We start from the raw sequence: 21306 nt of genomic DNA on the forward strand, positions 1-21306 counted from the left end.
TGAGCTGATTATGTCCTTTGCGATTAGTCACTTCATTAAATGATTTACTAAATCTCATCAATTTACATTGTCGAGTTTATTATTTGTGTTCTTTTTGGTTTAGGTTCAATATCTTCTCCGTAGAGAAAATTATGCTCATTTCTTTGTTTTCCTTGACCCTGTACATCCAGGGTGAAGGAAGTCAGTAATAAGGTGTGTTACATATAGTGTACACCAGGGCCGGCGCTAGTAATTTTGCCGCCCTGGGAGGTGGCGTCAGATGCCGCTCCCTCTCGAAAGCCCCCCCCCCCTCCCGTCATTACGTAGGAACTGGAAATTGAAAATTAATATATTCCTAAGTAAAACATCAAACTATAAAATAAATAATTTTATTATACTATTAACCAAAAAAGGATATTTCGCTCGACCACAGTTAAACACTAATTTTATATTAGACTTATTATTATATTTTATGAAAACTCTCTCTTTCTCTTAAATGTATCTTAAATGTAACAAGTATTAGGAAAGAAATGAAGGCTTGACTTGATATGTTTAACGTTGTAGGTCTGTGATACATGATTGGATTTTTAAAATGTGGGTGATCTAAGGTCTGAATTCTTTTCTGCGTTTTCCCCGTATAAAGCGGCTCTGGGGTTCACCCAGCCTCAAATGAATGGGTGTACCATGGGGGCAACCCTGGGAGGTAAAGGCGGCCGGAGAGTGGTGCTGATCATATCACCTCTAAAATGGCTGAGATCGAGAATGTGTGTGGGCCTACCCCCACATCCCCTAAACGTGCCTTCATGACATGGTGCTATGTGCACAGGGAACTTTACCTTTGCATTTAATATTATTCTTCGTATAAAGCTATCTTGCATAAAATAGAAACAAGGGTGTTTCAGACATGATTGATAGGAGATAGTATTTTTATTAGCCTTAATTTCCAAGAAGAACTTTGTTCGCCACTTGCCACGTTTACCGACAAAGTTAATAAATCCGAAGTTCTACACTCACATTAGGTGCAAAATCATGATTCTTTATCAGTTTAAGGTCTCCTTTCGTGTAATTGTTTTCTTATAGCCAAAAACGCTTTTCGTTCATCTTTTAATTCAGTAGCTTTCATGTGTTAACATTCCGGGAGTTTTCTACAATTTTCAAACAAAGATAAGATTGCATGTCTTTAAGCTTACTAATATCATAAAAGAAATGGAAAATTCACTATTATGTTTAAGCTGCTATAACCTTTCTCTTAGAGCTAAAATAATCGTCTACGGCCTGGTAATAAAAATCAACTTTGTACCGCTTTAGTGGATCTTCAACAGTTTCATCATAGTGAAACTGCTTCTCCTTTCGATTTCGGCCCTGTACAGTGTTGCCTATCTTTGGATCATCTATATCTAAATTCGATGCCAATTCATCAACCTGGACTCAAAGGTCGCCCCCCCCCCACCGACGCCTCCACGAGCGGAGGGAGGGAAGTCCTACCAGGCTGCCAAGTGGCCTCTAAGAAACTTTGAAATTTTCATCACTCCTGCTTTTTTCAAAACTTGGAATAAGAAGTCATACGTATCATATAACTAGTGAGCAAAGAAATGTAAAGCCACACAACTAGTTTGCAATACACCGAGCCTCATGTGCGACCATTTGGACAGTTTTATTGTCGCCAATTATTTGAAGGAGCGCATCCTAGACCTCTCCCATTTGACATCTCAACAAAGTTAAGGCATCGAATCTGCTTTCCCACCATGTGGCACTCAGTGGTTTTAAAGTGACTACTGAATTGTCTTAAAAAATCACTTACTGTGATGTAATAGGGTTTTTGATTAGAGGCGATTTGTAAAATACATACTGTTGTTGCGAACAATAAGTAGTTTCACGTTCACCACACTCTTCGGTTGTTTAGAAATCGTAAGAAAGAAGGATCTCCGCTTTCACATGTCAATTAAACTTTAAGTTCAGTGTAGGTCACAAAAGAGATATACATATTGTTATGATATATTTTAAACCACGAGGGGGGGGGGGAGACGATAACAGGGACTGTATGATACAGGAAATGGTATCTTGGCTCTGTGTAGTCTGTTAAAAAGGGCGTGTCTGTGTTTGTTCCTTAACGTGCAATGGAAGAATAGATAATTTGGCGTTTGTTTGATTACTCTGCAATCACATGCAGGAGATTCATAACGTGATGTTCTTTTGATTATATGAAAAAAACACTGGTGACATTTTGAAGGATTCTATAGAGCAGAAGTTTAAAATGTATTATACAAATTAGTAATAGTATTTTAAATATTTGTGGCAACGTGTTCAATTCACTGAAGTATTCTTAAAAAATGTATACTACTATGTAAGACCATTACAGACACATTAACATTTATTTCATAGAACGTATAAGCGATATTAAAAAATACAATACTTCTGCAACTAAATTCTGCTTTATGGCCAAGTTACAAAGCAAAAATTAAACCATTAAGCTAAATTCCTACAGCTGATCAAAATCTAATTACGGTTTCGCAGTAACGCAAATTAGCTTTGAACAAAACTTCGTGTATATTTTGTGCTTATAAAATACCAACACGAAAGTTGTATTAATCATTTTACACATCGGTAAGAAGCCACACTTGGTTTCTACTGCAGAAATTAAAGACTACACATCGAAAGGTGGAAAAAATCTGCCCTTGCATGTTAACCTGAGACTGCAGTGGCGTGCCCAGGATTTTCGAAAGGGAGGGGTTACGTACAGTCTTAGAAAAAAATACCTGGGCCACGGGACGTAGAATTTCGTAACGTCTTAAAGCCTGTTGTTTATGCAACCCAAATAACAGAATATTCGCTTAAGTTTGCCTGGTGATTCTGAGTTCTCGGGAAAGATTGAGCTTTGATAGCATGAGTCACATGACTCGTGCCCCAGCCACAACAAACAGCTGGGTGCTACGATGCCTCCAGAAGAAAGTTTCAGGAACTGGTTTCTTGACAAGAGCTACTCGTAAGGAAATACTATTCTTTCAAGTGATATTAGAGTCATTGTCAAGAAGGTTCGCTGAAATGATGGTTCTCATCACAGACCACATGCCACACGTTAATTGTTTAAGTCCAGTTCATGCACTGGACCTACAGATTAAAATGGGATCCGAACCAAATGCGTCTCTATTTGGTATTGAATTCGGAAGCCTTTCATTACATGGCGAAGACGTTACCACTACGACATCAGAGAGGCAATGGAACCCCTTGAGAAAGAGATGAGCGAAAATTGCTACGTGACAAACCATATTTGCCCGTAAATTTTAAAAATAAGACAATATTTTGTACTGACAGTTTCGAACCGTGGGAGAGGCATATATTTTTTTGTACCATCGTCCATTTCACGAGTTTATAATTCTTCCTCACCGACACGAGTAACGCGAGTGGTAGAATAAAAGCGAAGTAAAATAACTGAAACAGAAATAAAAGGAAAAAGCGAAATAAATTTTATTCATAATATTCTGCAGTTACTTGAGTTGTATTCACGGGATGCTATCTTTAAAGAAAGCCGTGGTCTCTTCCTTGTCTTTTTCGCTTTCTTTGTGCTCTTGCTTCCCCCGTCACGATTGGTCTAAAACTAATTAATGCGACGTTAATTAAACAATCCAAACAACGAAACAATACACAATCAACTGCACAAAACAACATTCCAAATGTTTTCGAATCGGAAAACAATTGAGATGCTGTAAAATGACTTAAGATGCAGTAATAAAGTGGGAATTCGGTACCGTATAGAATTAAATCGGTAGAGATGTTCGATTTGATTGGATGTTTGTTATTTAGATTTGCTATTCTTTCACTTTTGGCAAATAGCGACGATGAAGATGAGTGATGCTATGATGAAATTGATGAAGGGACACTTACCAAGGACACCCACGCCCAAGTCGAGATTCTAACCAGGGACCCATGGCATCGTAGGGCGCTGTGCTAACCACTCCTCCATGGAGTGGACATTATACCATATTTTGTGTGCTCAATTGGGATCAATCAATGGAATGAATAGGCATATTATATGATTAATAAATTCATATCATAATACCACGTCATATTATTCGGCACGAAGTAACATCAGAGACATTCAATCTTGCATTTTTGCCTTTCAACTAATTCTTTGAATTCAGGTTAATCACAACAATGAGATAAATTATGAAGCAAATGATAGTGAATGTGGGATATTATTACGAATTACCTGACAGAAACAACATTAAGCAGGCTCGGTGGTCAAGCTCATTAAGTGATTGACATTCGATATCGTCGCCAAAGTTCCCGGGTTTGAGTACAGTCCTTGTCGGGGGTGTTTGACTATTTCGTCATCAATTTCATGTAATGGTCACTCGTCCTTATCGTCGCGATCATCGAACAGGGAATAAAAATTATAAAAATAAATACGATGGAAGAGTACTTATTTCATCTCTCACGAAATCTCCTACAAAACCGGAATATATAAAATACATGTATATTCATTCACATACATTTTCGATTTATATATTTAACTAATCGAGACCGAGAACGGGAGAGCAATTTTCAATTCGACAAACCGAGAGACGGAGAAACTGTCAAGTCTCGTTTCTTCTTGGCACCTCCGTAATCGAGTTGTTCTGTTTGTCATTGGCTTTGTATTGGTAATTATTGTCATTATTCTTCCCCTGCAGGTAAACCATAACGATGAATTATGATGAAATGAAGCAGATAAAAGGGCAAGAACAAGAAAGTCATGCCTGTTCGGGACTTCAACCCAGAACCTTATGTAACGAGTTTTGAAATTCTGGAGAAGGCGTCCGTGTTTCGCTTGGTTTTCTCTTTCCTCTACTTCTCTTATATTATCATACATGTATAATAAAAATGGATCTGATACGATATGTTGCGATTCATAATTGTGCTGGTTAGATGCTACAGATGTGAACTCCAACCTGCAATATATTATTCCCTTTTGTTTCGTATCTGGTTGAACATGAAATTTTCTTACACTGTGACAATTTCTTTCTTAGTTTTGGTTTGGTGCACAGATATGCTAATCTGGACTCGACCTTCAGTTTAAAGTGGGATACTAACCACTATGTGCATCCACCGTGTATCAAACCCGGGATCCACTGATTACAAGGCGACGACGTTATCACTACGCCATCGAGGAGGCCCCATGGCAAAATGTTATTCACTCGATCTCTACCATAATTTATTTCAGCATTTACATTTTCGTTTTCTTCTTCTTTTTTCCTTTTGTTAACTACTCTTATACAACTCTTTTTTGCGTCTTCGAATTTCTTCTTGTTTCAGGAAAAAATAATACATGCAGGCTGTATAAAAATCCCCCGTTCAAATAGATAAAACGTTCACTCTCGAGAACTAATTTACATGTTTATCACTAACGTAACCATTAGGAAGGAAACTATTGAAATGTTAACTGATATAACTGCAGATGAAACAATACTTACAGCCACTAACGAAATATCTATTCTTGTGTAGCCTCACAGACAACAAGTATATGGTGAGTCATTCACTCTTGCTGACTACGGGCGAAGGTCACTGAACTAAAGGGTGGTGGCAAGCAAGCAGGCTTCTGCTCTACCAAAGACGAGGTCACGTGTTCCAGTTATCAATGGCGTACGAAATAAGGAGGAACACAGCTATCTGACGTATGTTTTGGTCCCGTCATTGCACCTAGAACACTTTATCGTCGTGGCCTTGAAGTTCCCTCAGGGCACTCCTACGTAAAGGCTTCTCAGCTAGAAGGATATGTTCCCCATTGAGTGGAGGAAAAGTGGGTGCGTATAGAGGTCCTTCAACTTTCGTATTCTTTTTCATTTCAGAACCCGTGCTGTATCGTCGACTTAATCCAATCTATCCGATGTAGGTTTTAGGTTCTGTTTCTGTTCGGTTATTTCACGTTGTCTTCCTGCTTATGTTATTCGCGACGAAGGTTCTGGATTCGATAATCTGTACAATAACGGGATTGTGTTGGTTGGTTGATTGGTGTCTTAAGTCCACTTTATGTCCTGTTAGGCTAATCGTGAATGGACCTATAGTTTAAAGGGGGATCCGAACCACTATGTTCCTCCACCGAGTATCGAACCCGGGATCCCTTAATTACAAGGCGCCCACGATCCGACTGCGCCATCGGGGATTGTGTTCGAAACGAATGAATCAAATTTGAGTGATATGATATGCAACCATTGGAAGACTATTGAAAGAAAAGCTATGGGAACCTACCAGTTTTTCTACTGCAGATAGGAAACCATAAACATGGAAGAGAAGCTTATATTCTATGAAACCTGACGCTATGTGCTCGAATACTGGCTAAATATAATCCATAGAGGCATAGCAACGTTAAACAACCTCTTATATGATACATATAGGTTTAAAAAGGTCGAAATACAAAGATTGTGTGCGCCTCACTGATGGCGTAGTGGTAAGGCCTTGTAATCAAGGGGTCTGGGGTACGATACCAGGTGATCGCACATAGTGGTTCGGATCCCACTTTAAACTGTATGCACTTCAGATTAGTCTATCTGTGCCGGTGACTCAGTCGGTAACGCGTCTGACTACCATGCTATAGGCCCCGGGTTCGATTCCCGGCAGGTTCAAGCCCGGGAACTTTTCTAACGTTGGAAGCGGCCCCAGCGCCCACCCAGCGTCGAAAGACTTGGGTACCTGGGGGAAACCCTGGGGGTAAAGGCGGTCAGGGGCGTGATGCTGATCACTTCACCCCCACTCACGAACGAATCAAGAAAGTGTGGGGCGGCGTGATGCTGATCACATCACCCCCACTCACGAACGAATCAAGAAAGTGTGGGGCGTTACCCCCACACCCCCTATACGCCTTCATGGCGTAGCGCCAAGCACAGGTGAGAACTTTACCTTTTTTTTGTTGCATAAAGTGGACTTACAACAAAATTTAAACTTGCGATAAAGATTATGATAAGGTATTAAAGAATTGGGTCCAACACATGTTTTTATTGTTTACCAATGACATTGTTAACTAATATTCTTAATTTCAGTTTCAAGATGAAATCGGCTACGAAATAAAAGGAGTGGGTTCATATTTCTGTTACGAAATTCCACTTTTGTAGTAGACCTGTGCCACACAAAGTTGTGACAATAAACAAATCTGAGACACTTTCAAAGTATTAAATTGCTATCTACGTATTTGGGAAAAATCTTTCAATATAATACTTTTTTTGGACGCGTCAAATCATAGTATTTAATTCCTGTTTTAGCAGCTTTAAGAAACCTGATTTTTTTGGGGGGGGGGTTACAAATGCTCTTTCTGCTCCCGTCAAGTTACGCCTATGACAAACAGGAATTCAAAGTAAAAGACTGTCCCGACTAAATCGGGAGACACGTCTGATAGATTTACAATTGGGAAAATCATAATTAAGCGTGTAGTTGAAAACAACCTCTTTTCATATATTGCATGCAGCTCTACTTTTTCTGCAATGTGGATCAAGAACTGGGGACGTGGAGAAGCACAACACTCCACGTAACCAATAGTCACGTGACCCTCTTTGCTTTCCTGTCATGTTGACCTTCGCGTGGAACACATTTCTCGGTGTTAAGACAGGCAAAATCACCCGATCATCGAAGGGTGCAATATGTGTTGCCTACCCTCCTGCATTACTTGCTCCTATTAAAGCCTTATGGGGAAGAACTTTTTTCCATGACTGTACACTATTTTTGGTAGTCATCCCTCATTTTGCCATCTTTTCCTACATTTGGCGTTCTTGCTTTTTAGGAATACGGGGCCAACGGGTAGGGTTATAACCTCCACTAACTCCCGCTTGGGCACGCCACTGCCTGTGAGAATGAAATATTACTTTATGACAAGTTTGCGTGAAAGCAAAGTTATACAATATTACATTTCATGTTAGTCGAGAAATTGCGAATATTTCCTGTCCCGAATGACGGGATTTAAAAAAAAAATATTCCGTTCCGATCAAAAATATTCTGTCCCGCATAACAATAAGTACCTATCTATATTTATTTTCAATTTGTCTAAAGCCACAAATTGTAACTGGGTGGAAATGCTCATTTGTGTACTCGATTTCGTGTGTTCAGTTTCTGGCATGATTTTCCTATCTGCATAGTGCAACACTAGCGCATAGATTTGGAATTCATTTCATGGATAAATTCACCTCTTACCGTCGTTTCGTCATTACGAGTAAACAACGGATTGGCCCAACCTATACTTCTAATAACCTTGGTGTAAAGTAACGACCACCTTTCTATTTTTGTAAAATACATACAGCGTAATATTACGATCTTTTTTTTTCCTCACGTATTATCTAAAAATTGATATGTTCGAAATTGCACACTGACACACTTGGAAGACTGAACTTCTCTGTGGTACATATTTACTGAAATAGAAAGAAGGGAAATAAGACGATAACTCAACAGTGGGAAATTAGTTAAATTACATATCGTACAAATGTGCAGTAAAAGGAAACGAAATAAGTAAATACGAAACTTTTTGTCTCGTGTGAACTATGACCTAGTTCATGGCATAGCTAATTCTCCATTTCTGCTTAGTTTTGAAACTTGTACTATGTTTCAGGTGAGGGACCAACATGTGCAGTCTGTTGTTTTAATTTTTGTTTTTTGTTTCTCATCCGTTAAGATATATTTCTTAGGAATTATATTCGCTTCCAGAGTTTTACTTGTCTTCCTATTTTGGTTATTTTACATCCCTTTGATACAGTATGTAACATTCTTATTAGTACACACGGTTTTTCAAAGAAAATGCTTTAATATCTGAAAGGAAATACACTCTTTTTGAAATTGTTTCTTTACAATTCAATAACTAATATTATTAGGAACAAAATCTTACCCAAATTCTGTATAACCAATGACAATAATAAATTAAATGAAACTGAAAGAGAAACATGCCATTTTTTGTACAACTTTTCTAATCGTACACAATAATATAAAAGAAAAGAAGTGGCAAATGTCTGTTATATCGGAGACACATTTCTATCGGAAATTTTCAGTTTCAAATGGTTCGTACTTACCAAATGTGTATTGCGGAACATTTTACACGAAAATAACTTCGATTTTTCACATTACGAGTAATTCCTTTGGGTCCTTTCTTCCGTTGAGGAACATGCAATATGGCGTCGTGCTTGTGTTTTGTCGATTTGGAGTGGGTATGCAGTGGTTCAACCTTCTTAACCGAAAAATACATAATTTCGTGTTCATTATGTCATCACAAACCATTGATGGATAGCCCCAAAAACCATTTCCGGCAAGGTTAGGTTGGGTTAGGTTAGGTAAGCATAGTCAAAAAAAATTCTCGTAAAAAAGCATGTTTGGAAACACTGGCGAGACAGCGTGACTTTCGACGCTCATGCCATCTGCAGGTACATAATGGAAACAACGGCCTAATGTTGTTGCTTTGCACAAAATGCAAGTTTGTTATATCAAAAGTGCTTATTTCTTGTTATAACACCATTAAGCCTTGTTTCCATGATTATGAAAAAATAAATATGCTGACCAAGGCAGTAATTTATTTTATTAAAAATATAAACTAAACGTAACATTTCAACCTTCTAGCAAGGTCTTCTTCAGACTCTGTATCAAGTACAAAGGTAACAAGATACAAAAACAGGGCATTATATATACACAAAACATTACTCCCTCCAGACTATTAGAAAGTTGTTCTGGAACTTTCTAGCAGGTGGCTTTCACTTGTCTACTGTACTTTCACCTAAAAGGTTAAACATATGTACTTCCATATTAAATGTGGTTGGGCTTTATATCTCACACTCTTTTTCCTTCATTTTCTTCCTTCTCCTCTGCTCTTTCTCTCTTGTCCTTTCCACTCTTTCTAACAGTCTAAGAATGTGCTTTGCACAAAATGCAAGTTTGTTATATCAAAAGTGCTTATTTCTTGTTATAACACCATTAAGCCTTGTTTCCATGATTATGAAAAAATAAATATGCTGACCAAGGCAGTAATTTATTTTATTAAAAACATAAACTAAACGTAACATTTCAACCTTCTAACAAGGACTTCTTCAGACTCTGTATCAAGTACAAAGGTAACAAGATACAAAAACAGGGCATTATATATACACAAAACATTACTCCCTCCAGACTATTAGAAAGTTGTTCTGGAACTTTCTAGCAGGTGGCTTTCACTTGTCTACTGTACTTTCACCTAAAAGGCTAAACATATTTACTTCCATATTAAATGTGGTTGGGCTTTATATCTCACACTCTTTTTCCTTCATTTTCTTCCTTCTCTGCTCTTTCTCTCTTGTCCTTTCCACTCTTTCTAACAGTCTAAGAATGTGCCAACCGCACTCTTTTTAAAATAAAGTGTTCATCACGTTTATTCAACCGTCTCTCTTTTGGTTTTCTGGGCACATTCTGTGTTGAACCTTCCTCTCTAAATTTGTTTACTATATTGAATTGTGAAGTGTGATTTATTGACTGTTTGTCCAATTTTTCTTAACAAATAACCTCGAAGGGCCAAAGTTATAACAACATCCTTCAGATCGGAACTAAGTTCCTTCACCTTGCCCATTTGGAACATGCTGATAGATAGACGATAGGCCTACAACAATACCTACGCCAGCATTCCACTTGACGGTGAGCATGCCTGCATGTTCAAACTTGTTACGAAGTTGCAAACTGCACGAAATCGCCCGAATAGCGGTGGCGCTGTATGCGAGGAAAATTGAAACTCTTGCCTGTACGAATAACAATGTTGCATGAAACAGCATGTGTTTCTCTTTTCACATAAATTATATGCTCTGTTTATACACTTTGAACATACATTTTTATTGACATTTGTTGGTGAAACTTTCATTAACATAATTTCCAGGTACATATGAATATGATTATATTTACTAGTAGACATGACATTTTTTCCTCGGAAATTCTATGTGTACGAATAACAATGTTACATACCATACCCGTTAAGTGAATGAGGTGGATGATGGGACACACAGTAATACACCTATATGTTATATCTAGGGTTTGAACCAGGGACTCCAGACATCATAGCATGTTATGTTGGGTGCTGACTACTTTGTCCTAGAGCCTGGTTATTGCCACCTTGCAACATTCTACCTCCAAATATTATTATTAGCTATTATTTTTTTTTAGCAGGGACACAATTTTCAATCAATGTGAATGTGTGATTTTAGTTTCTTCTGTACCATGTTGTTTTGTTTTGTTACTGTTTCAGTGTAAGCTGTGAATCTGAACTTTAGCATATAGATACAGTAGATAGATACCTGAAAGTCCACTAAAGTTACAAATATAAAATTGTGATGTTTGGAAATACTGTAAATTAACATGTTGGATTGATGTGAATGTCTTTGTTTGATTTCTCTTGAAATTAACAGTCGATCTCTTTTGATTACTCAGGATCTACCAAATATAAAATTGTATGAACAGAATGGAAGTTTGTTTGATTGTTTTGTGCACCTCTTCATGACAAACAGGTAATTTCAAACATCACATCACCTGTCATTTTTTAAAAATACACTAGTAAGGATAGAAAAGAAAAATTTGGAGCGATTTTACAATACCGGGAATTTCTCCATTTTGTTTGAAATTCGGCATACTCACTAATTTTTGCCCCTAATCACGAATCTGCAGTTAAGATTTGGCGCTCACATGTGGAAATAGCAAAATAATCTAAATTAAGTGCTTATTTCTACACCCTCGATTTCCAAATTTCCCACCGATTCTGGGCTCCGCTCCTGGGGTAATTGACCTACCACCCCCAACTGCTAACGCGGCCTTGTCTCCGCTCTGCTACGCTACGCTCCGCTCCGGCTCCCTGGCTTTCTCTATAGAGTCCCTGTTAAAGGCATGTTAGAAATTGGCTGGATTCACCTTCCCCCAAATAAGCGCCAAATTTTAAGTGCAGATTCGTGATTACGAGGCCCAAATTAGTAAGTATTCCAAATTTCAAACAAATTGGATAAATTCCCTGTATTGTTAAATTATACCAAGAATTTGGTGGATCAATTTGAGTTTTTATTTTATGTACACTTTATGCACAGATAGGGTTTAAAGTGGGATGTGAACCACTATGCACTCACTCCACTGGGTATCGAACCTGGAATCTGGTGGATCAATTTGTTCGCTCATAAGTTTTCCTGGGCAACAATATTACTAGAGCCTGGAAGTTCAGGCATTTATTTTCGTTAAAATAGGCAGGCAAAAAGGCATTTATAATGTGGTAAATAGGAACTAAAAATGAAAAAAAAAAACGAAAAAAAGGCACATCTGGAAGTCGTTTACTTTTATGTATAATTTCTGGCAAAATGTTAAAATCTACATTGGGGAAGAACATTTCAATTTTCTCCATCTTGTTTGCACATAACTACAAGGTGTTTTTTTTTAAGTTCTCAACATTCATTGATAGTCGTTTGTCAGAGAGAATGTTTTTCATAATAGAAAATGATCTTTCTACTTCAACAGAAGTTATTGGAGCATACATAAAACAAGCTAATGTAGCTGGACTCATTTCGGTAACAACATTTTCACCTTTTAGAATATCACAAATTGTTTTCAATTGTTTCAAGTCCTCATTTGCACTCACTACCTGTTTGCACTTTTCTGCAACAGCTGACCCCTTTTCTGGCACTTACGTCATCTGCTGCATAGATTCCTTGAAGAATTTTCATGGATTCTATAAGAGTCTCACCCCTTTTTTCTAGCTTTGTAATTGTCTCTGGCAATGCACCATAATGTGCAAAAATAAACGACAGTTCATTCTTCAGTTCTGAATAGCACAGGAGTTTTTTCACTTCATGAATTGAAGCCGCTTAATTTTCTGGAAGAGCATCGATCACCTCACTATTTTTCAAGGTTGTTAGCATAATATAAGCTGCTGATATCCAGGTTCCCCATCTCGTCAAGACTGGTTGCGGAGGTAAACTAAGCTCAGGCGCAACTTCCTGAAATTTTCGGGTTCGAGAGGGAGATTTCAGAAATATCTTCTTTGTGTTCGAAATCAACCTCTCCACTTCTGGGTGCAACACACTAACTTCTTCAGCAATTCTGTGCATTGCGTGGGCTACAGATGTTTGGGAAGAGAATTTTCAATGCTATGGCAGCCTTCTTCATATAGGGAGCTGCATCACTGATAAAAAGTAACAAGTCATCATGATGTACACCATCTGGCCAGAGCAGAAGTAGGGAATTTGCGAATAACTGAGCTATTCGCTCTCTCTAGTTGTTCTGATGTGAGAAGAAATGACGAGGATTCTCCACATGTTGGTTCCATAGATCCTATAATGACGTTGGCTATGTAGCCTCCCATACTGTCAGTAGTTTCATCTATTGAAATCCAGATCATCTTTCCACCAACTTCAGCATGAATTCTTTGCAGAGCTTCTTCGTAGCAGACACTTAAATATGTTTTCCGCAGCATAGATTCCGACAGCACCGTTTCTTTAACTGCATTTCTCAGGAAAAAAAGGGGTAACAGTAGTATAAGCCGGAGACGGATTTCTAAAAATTTACAGGAGAAAAGACGAGAAAGTACTTACGGAATTGCATTCTTGAGGACTTTCTGAAGCCGGAGAAATTGTTTTTTTAGAATCGTGCAATGTATTTTGCCTGTAAATAAGGTATTTTTCGTCAATCATGCATCTCCGTTGTACGATAGCTCGTGCCGCCATTACCGTCGACTACGTGAATCAAATGGTCCGTGCGTTCGGTTATGTAACCCGCTCACAGTGTAGCAACCATGACAAGATGACGTGTGAGCATTTTTTTTTTTTTCCAATGTAAGGTAAGTCTAGTTTACGTCCTTTTCCTAAGGAATACGTGTCATATATCGTTGGAAAGCTTATTTTATAAGGAATTCAACAACGTAAATCCCAAAGCGAGCAAAAATTTCCTGAAGGAGTAAATCGAGAAAAACCGATGTTTTCGGGATATGCGCAATTGAACGTACTGAGGAATTTTTTAGATGATGAAGCACATATTTAGGGGTGAAATGAGTGCTAATGGTACCTAACCTAACAGGCCTAACCTAACCTCGTAGACATACCTCGACCCCGTGAATGGATAGTGGGGCTATCGTGAACACAAAGTGTAAAAAGAAAAAAGGTACTTACCCGAAGAGATGCCGGGTGCCGCACCGCGAACGCAAAGAAGCAATCACCATGCAGATAAGGACGTAAAGTAGAGTCTAGCCTCAATTTTCGCTTAAAAACCTTTTGTGAATAGTTTGTGCGGCATTTATCGGTTCATAAGTTTTGAAACACTGCACATCAGCTGACGATACTGCATATCAGCTGACGATAGACAACGTGAGTCAAAATTTGCCCGCCGAATTAGCAATGACCAATAAATGATTATAATGTTAAAAATAATGCTTTTTTCATGGAAAAAAAAGTGATCCCCAGCTTGAAAAATCTTCCGCTATGCATATGAGGTAAGTGGCAATGATTTTTATTTGAAAACAAACGAGTTTAATGTGTCTCTGGCTTATACTACTGTTACCAAAAAAGGTATTCCTGCTTCCATGAAAGCTTTGCACAGTTCAAGTGAAAACTGAGATTGCCTGTTGGATGAAATGCCCACTGTTGAAATTAGGGATATCTTCTTCTGTCTGATTATTTTAGCAGCTGCAGATTTATGTTTTGCTGTTGACACATGCTGAGATATAAAGTATTTTTTCTCACAATTGATTGTTTTTTCACATATCTTGCAGAGAAGAATAGTACCGTCTGTCGAAATTGTGCTCTCACCAAATTCACGCACGTAACCATGTAACTTACCACTTAATGGCACACTAAATTTTGGCAGGATGACAACTACACGATCCTTTCCCTCCAAAGTACAGAACTAAACTAAAGATAGAGAACTTCATTTTGGAATCCATGCAAAGGCCCTTCGGCATTAGTGCTGCTTCTTGTCAATAACCTCCTGACACGGTCTCTGGATGTAATGACGTAATTGTGCAGGTGTTCTGCAACGGGTTTTCAGCAGTCAATCATGCATAATGAAATGTTAACCGAAAGGAAATATCCTAACTCAGCATGAAATACTTTTTTCTCGCACTTTTCTCCTTCAGCAGTGTTGAAACATGTGTGAGTTCAATATTACTTAAATAAGGCGAAAATTATTCACATAATAAATGGAGGAGAAATAAATGCCAACAACGTTTTTTGGGAGAAAAATAATTTATATACACATTTTTTTTTTAAAAAAATTCAAATTTCATTGAAAATAGGCAAAAAAGGACATTATAATTAAAAATAGGCAGTGGGGTCCCAATAGACAAAATGAAAAGGCTTCTAAAACATTCGAAACAACATAAAAAACGTATATCCTGAAAATTTTTATCAATATATGCAGTAGATAAGAAGAGGCATTTTGAAAAAAAATTCCGGGCTCTAAATATTACCGATGGTATAATGGTAAAATCATCACCTTATGATCAATAGTCCTGGGTTTGATACCCGGTGGAGTATATTACAGTGCTTTGGATCATGTAGGTCCACCCCAAATAAGTTTATCTGTACATGAAGCAGACCTAGAACAAATTTTAAAGAAATTCAAAGTTTTTACTGTTTTATGCCAATTATTTTGTAAAATGCAAAATCCTGAGTCATGTTAGAGTTCCTTTCTCCACTCCATTACTACTACTCATTCTCATTAACTCTCTCAACTCTGCTTGTTGCAAATACAGTGTGTCTGACCTCCATGGTGGAATGGCTAGCACAGCATGCTACGATGCCAGGGTTCCTGGGTTTGAATCCCATCCGGGGAGATGGATGTTCAGTTTCATCCTCTTCATCGTGATTAGCCAAAAGTGGCAGAAAAGCAACACAAAAAATCAAACATGCAGTTATTTGAATGATGAGTAACAATCATGGATAGATTTGTTTACATATGTATAGGTATTGCATGGTATCAGTCATGCTAAGATTAGGAGTTAAACAATTTGTATTGTATGTAGAATGCATTAGACAATTGTCAGGGACGTTTCACATAAATAAATTACAGATACTGTGTGGGATTAAGACAAGTTTCTGTTGAATTTGATGAATTTCTTGATACCAGTAATCTCATTGTTAACAATGGTTGACTTAATGTATGGCTTCTTATCAGATAAGAGGGGTTGTGCACCTTTAAAATTATCATTAAACTTACATTGATTAATTACTTTCAGTAATTTTAATGTATACATAATTGAAAGAGTGGAAACATTTGAGTTAGCATTTGAAGACAGCAGACTACATTATACTTGTTCCTCAAGTATACCGTCTCCTTGAAAATAGTGTATCTTTGATTTTGGTAAATATATCTACACCATTCTTCATTTTATTATTGTAAAATATAGACAGCAAACTGATGTTCAGTTCACAGGTTTAATTGATTTTTACATTTATTTTCTGCAAAAGTAGATTGAAGATTGCACATAATTTAAGTAGGTATCCGGTGTGAAGATTACATTGTTGTTGATAGATGCAACATTACTTCAACAGCTGTCGAGCATTTTTCAAATAAGAAAAATCAGGATTTTTTTTTTTTTTTTTGCAATCTGCTCAATGATTTAGCCAATCACTCCTAGAAAGAACTACCACTCATGAGAGAGTTACCGCAAAAATCCAGTGAATAATGGTCGAACCTTGTCAACCATCTCTGTTTCTTTGCAAAGAGGTGGAAAGGGGAAGATGAACCACACATTTCTCGGGTCAGTTTAACTTTTCTGTGGTGAGCAAACGACAGAATTCCCCTCCTCCAGTGGTGGAAGGGAAGCCTAGATGTAGGTACTGCTGTTGCCAACTTAGTTTTTAGCAAGGTTTGTCCAAATCATGAATCGCATCAAGCACTTATTTTTTCGTCTATTACATAAACAGCCTCAGTTGTAGTTAAATTCAGCTTTGGCTTTGCAGTCTACAGCGCAGAAGGAATAACTTGGCAGTGACGTCATCTCCCACCTTCACCTCTCCTTCCAGAAGCGAAGGCTCATTCGCTAGTGTGGACGACAAGGTGACATGCAAGCCAATTGAAATCATTCCGAGAGGGGTGATGCAGGCGTGCAAACCCCCACACTGCTACATTAGTCTAACAAACCGCAGCTACGAGCGAGGGATTGCAGGCTATTTTGTTTCTTTGTTAGCACGTTATTTTTTTGTTTTTTTTTTTGCTGGTTTTGTCATTATTGTACAATGAGCAGTGGCGTAAAGAAAGGCAAGCCCTTTCACAGCGATGCAAGAGAAATAGTTTTCAGTGTGCATAAGTACTTTGATTGTGATGAAAAAACAACCACAGCTGTTCACAGAACGTCCGTGGCGACAGGTGTGGAGAATTTTGAAGGATAAAGACAAAAGTGTTGCGAGTGCGAGTGGGAAATCTTTTTCAACGGTGGGCAAAAACCGACTGAACACCCAGCAACGTGTCACAAATCTGGATTCTTTTGATGAAGCAGTCGTGCGCCGAACAATCCATGACTTATACACGAAAGGCATTGTTGTCACCGTACATAAACTGATGAAGGAACTGCAAGAAAATGTTAATTTTAAGGGTTCGCGTTGGTCGTTGCGCATGATCATAAGAAATTTAGGATTCAGATTAAAAATGCATAGCGTAAGCAGCAGGAAGCTACTCCTTGAACGAAACAGCATCGTTGCGTTGTGAGCGGCGATCATTTTTGCGTGAACTTAAAGAACTGCACAGAGAGTGCCGGTCTTCCATTTACATGGATGAAAGTTTCATGAACACACACGGCACTGTCACCAAAGTTTGGCTGGATTCCAAAGATTCGGGGGGGGGGGGGGTAAAGTGCCAACAGGAAAGAGTCCCAGGTTTATTATTGTGCATGCTGGCAGTGAAACTGGATTTGTGGAGGGGCAAAGTTAGTGTTCCTTTCAAAAACAACTTCTGGGGACTATCATGGGGAGATGAACACTAACAATTTTATGTTGTGGTTCGAAAAACAGCTACTTGCCAATCTGTCCCCAAATTCTGTTATTGTGTGCAACAATACTCCGTACCACAACAAGTTAGTGGAAGAAATCCCAACATCAAACAGCAGGAAGGATGAAATGAAGTCGTGGCTGTCATCTCTCAATATTCCGCATGCAGAAGGTTTGCTGAAAGCCGAATTATATGAAATAATTAAAATAAACAAACATAAAATAGACATCTAGCAGTGCTAACTTTAAATTGAAGATTGGTAGTTTGCACCGCGATCCTTACTGCTCGTACCATTACTAGTGCCATGGTTCCTTTCATAGTAGTTGGCAACGCTGACTTAGCAGGGAGTGACGTCACTGCTAGGTTATTCCTTCCCGACTTTAGCTCTTGTTGCTTCAGAGAAATAGTATCCCCATTTTAGGCAGGATTTAAACACTTGATGATCCGGTAGGTCGCAGCGTATGAATAACCCTCTAGCACGCTTGCCTCTAATGTTATGCAACCATTAGGCTTCCCCATGCTTGACCTTGTTGAGAGTGACACCTGTTTCGAAAATGACTCCAAATGAAAAATTTGGCAAGGCAGAATACCACGAGAATTTCCCTTCACCACGGCAACTGGACCAAGTGGATTGGTTCAGCTGTTCCTGTGACCCTCTCTGGCTTTCAAAGGAAAAAAACAAAAATATAATTTTGAAGTTGATTATTTCGCCAAACAGGCTTCAGCAGATGACAGAATTCAGCACTGCCCACATGGAGGTCCACAGTTTTTTTCCAGGAAGGGGCAAGCATAATAGGGTTGTCCCTCCCCCCAAATGCTTCAGTTTGAAGTTATTATTTTCCTGCAACTAACAAACATTACTGTGAATGAAATGAAGTTATGCAGTGGTCTCTTTTTAGTTCAAACTCCCAAGAACACAAGAAAAATGTTCGAATTAATGAAAAGTTGATTTCAAGGGGAATAAACTTCAGTTCTATTTATCGAATAAATCAAATTATCCAAGTTCGAATTAAAAGTAGTCCACTGTGTATGTGTCAAATATATAATTTTTGGTTGACTTTAATTTTCCAGGGTGTGGCTGTGCCCCACCCCTTTCCTGGATGTCTATCCTGGATGTCTATGACTGCCCCTAACAAATTCTTTGGATGCAGCATGCTCATTCTCCAATTGCACAGTAGCTTTCGTAGTTGCTGTTCCATATCAGTGGCGACAATAGTGAATTTTAATATCTTAGATGGCAGTCTTGTTCGTGATTTTTTTTTAACTAATGTGACAATAACTTTTGTAACATATAAATGCCACCAAACCATTTTACACAAAAACTTTTCCCTTCTTTTCAAAATAAACAAGGGTCTCATGTAGCCACATGGTTAGCGCTCTCACATATGGTACACATGGTCCTGGGTTCAATTCCCAGTGTAAACCCCAAAATTTCAGTGTTGGCCCAGCGTCATGTTGGCAATTGTGGAACGACTTGGATAGAAAAAGTTGTGTGCTCTAGTCTTGAAAGCCAGAAAACGATGATGGGACTCGATGCACTGATCATGTGCCATCCAATGAAAAAGCTGTGGTCCTTAGACCACCATGGAGTTTAGCAGGACAATTTTTTTTGTTTAATCAGAATAACTATATGATTTAGTTCACTTTGTGTAAAGCAATAAAAATGTCATTGATTACAAACAAGTAAATTACCTATTAATTTTAGTGAGCATTGCCACATGCAGTGTTTAAGTCCACTTTATGCTCAGATAGGCTAATCAGGACTGGACCTACAGTTTAAAGTTCAGAATGAACCCAGGACTCCTTAATTGCAAGGTGCAATCACGAAGTCCTACCATCCACTGAAATTGATAGGTTTTCAGAAGTACCACAGAATTATTATTTGTGTGTATGTGCCATTAATACAAGTATACTTATTGACTTTGGTATATTGTTTTACAGAACTATGAATCGTTTCCGTCTAATCACATTTGATGTGACAGGCACCATATTGAAGTTTCGCATGTCTCCTGGAGAACAGTATGCAAGAATAGGATCTAAATTTGGAATTTCTGCCGACCCTTCAAAACTGAGTACCAGCTTCAAAGCAGAGATGAAGCGTCTGAACGCAGTACACCCCAACTTTGGTGCTGCCACGGGGATGTCATGGGATCGATGGTGGAGTGAGGTGGTCCGTGGGACATTCTATGGTGCTGGCATTTCCTTGAACAACACTTTGCTACAAAACGTAACGAAACACCTTATTTCAACCTACTCAACATCTGATGGTTGGGAGTACTGCGAGGGTGCAAAGGAACTCTTAGATTGTTTACGTGAAAGTGAAATGCCTCTAGGGGTAATATCGAATTTTGATGATCGCTTAGACGTTCTTCTTATTAGCATGGGAATTAGAGACTATTTTAGGTTCATTGTGTCTTCGTACAATGCTGGTTGCCAGAAACCAGATCCAAGGATATTTGATATAGCTTTAAAACTTCGTGGTTGTGATGTGAAACCTGAAGAGGCACTTCACATTGGTGATACCTATGAGAAAGATTATGTTGGAGCTACTCAGGCAGGTTGGAATGCCTATATTGTTCATGAAAAGGATGTAACAACATTGCAGAAAATTAGAACAGAATGTGTGTTTGAAAATCTTTCAGATTTACAAGCTCAATTGTTGTAAAGTTGACTGGGATATGTATGTATCTCTGTGTGTAAGTAACATGTATTTGCGATGATATTAATTTTATTATTGAGTTGTAGCTGAAGAGACTAATAGGATAATTTAAACTGACAATGTACTCATGAAATATGCCCAAAGAATTTTTGAAGAATTACTTTACACGTGGAATCATGTATAAATCAAGCATTTTTAATTAATTTATATGTTGGTTCTTCTTGAATGCTTTTAAAGTAAGAAGTATTTATGCCAGTTAAAACTTTTGTCATAATGATTGAAGCAGATTTGAGATTTAATATATAGATATAAAATGTAGATAATATTTTTGTAATACTATATGTTTTGTGAAATACATGGCTGTATACATTTTAGCATTGTTTTCTGTTATAAACCAACTGAAAACGCTGGTAGATTGGAAGTTCTGTGTTGCCAAGTGTACGTTTTAAATCAACTACAAGAGTAGATATCTTCTTATATTTCATGAAGTATTCCTTTGGAATGGCTTTTATTATCATGGCAAGGTTAAGCCTGGGAGTTCTACCAGAAAAGCCACATCATGTAATCCAATAAATAATTAATTTAAAACAGGGCTTCCCAAATTATGGCTCGGTGGCCACGTTCCACAGCTCACTTTTTAAATTTTGAGGTATGATTTCCATCCAGAAAGTAAGTTCCGATTTCTTTCGTACGCAGCAACTGTATGAAGTGCATGACCGGATGTCATGAGTGACAGTATGGTCAGATGATGGAGCAGA

The 21306-nt window shown here is 38.1% G+C and overlaps 1 protein-coding gene across 6 annotated transcripts; it reads left to right on the top strand.

The window, feature by feature from the left end:
* Positions 1-8269: 8269 nt before the first annotated feature.
* On the top strand, positions 8270-20920 carry LOC146005316 (rhythmically expressed gene 2 protein-like). Of its 6 annotated transcripts, XM_083144468.1 has the most exons (3): positions 8276-8545; positions 11365-11441; positions 19831-20920. In XM_083144468.1, the coding sequence occupies exons 1-3, from the start codon at positions 8537-8539 to the stop codon at positions 20552-20554; spliced, it is 810 nt and encodes a 269-aa protein (XP_083000594.1). In that variant the 5' UTR covers positions 8276-8536; the 3' UTR covers positions 20555-20920. The 6 variants fall into 6 exon arrangements, with proteins under 6 accessions (XP_083000599.1, XP_083000594.1, XP_083000596.1 ...); XM_083144473.1 differs by lacking the exon at positions 11365-11441 and having other exon boundaries at positions 8270-8337; XM_083144470.1 differs by lacking the exon at positions 11365-11441.
* Positions 20921-21306: the final 386 nt, after the last annotated feature.

The sequence above is a fragment of the Lepisma saccharinum genome, chromosome 23 (assembly GCF_977018435.1).
Source record: "Lepisma saccharinum chromosome 23, izLepSacc3.1, whole genome shotgun sequence".
Taxonomy (NCBI): Eukaryota; Metazoa; Arthropoda; class Insecta; order Zygentoma; family Lepismatidae; genus Lepisma; species Lepisma saccharinum.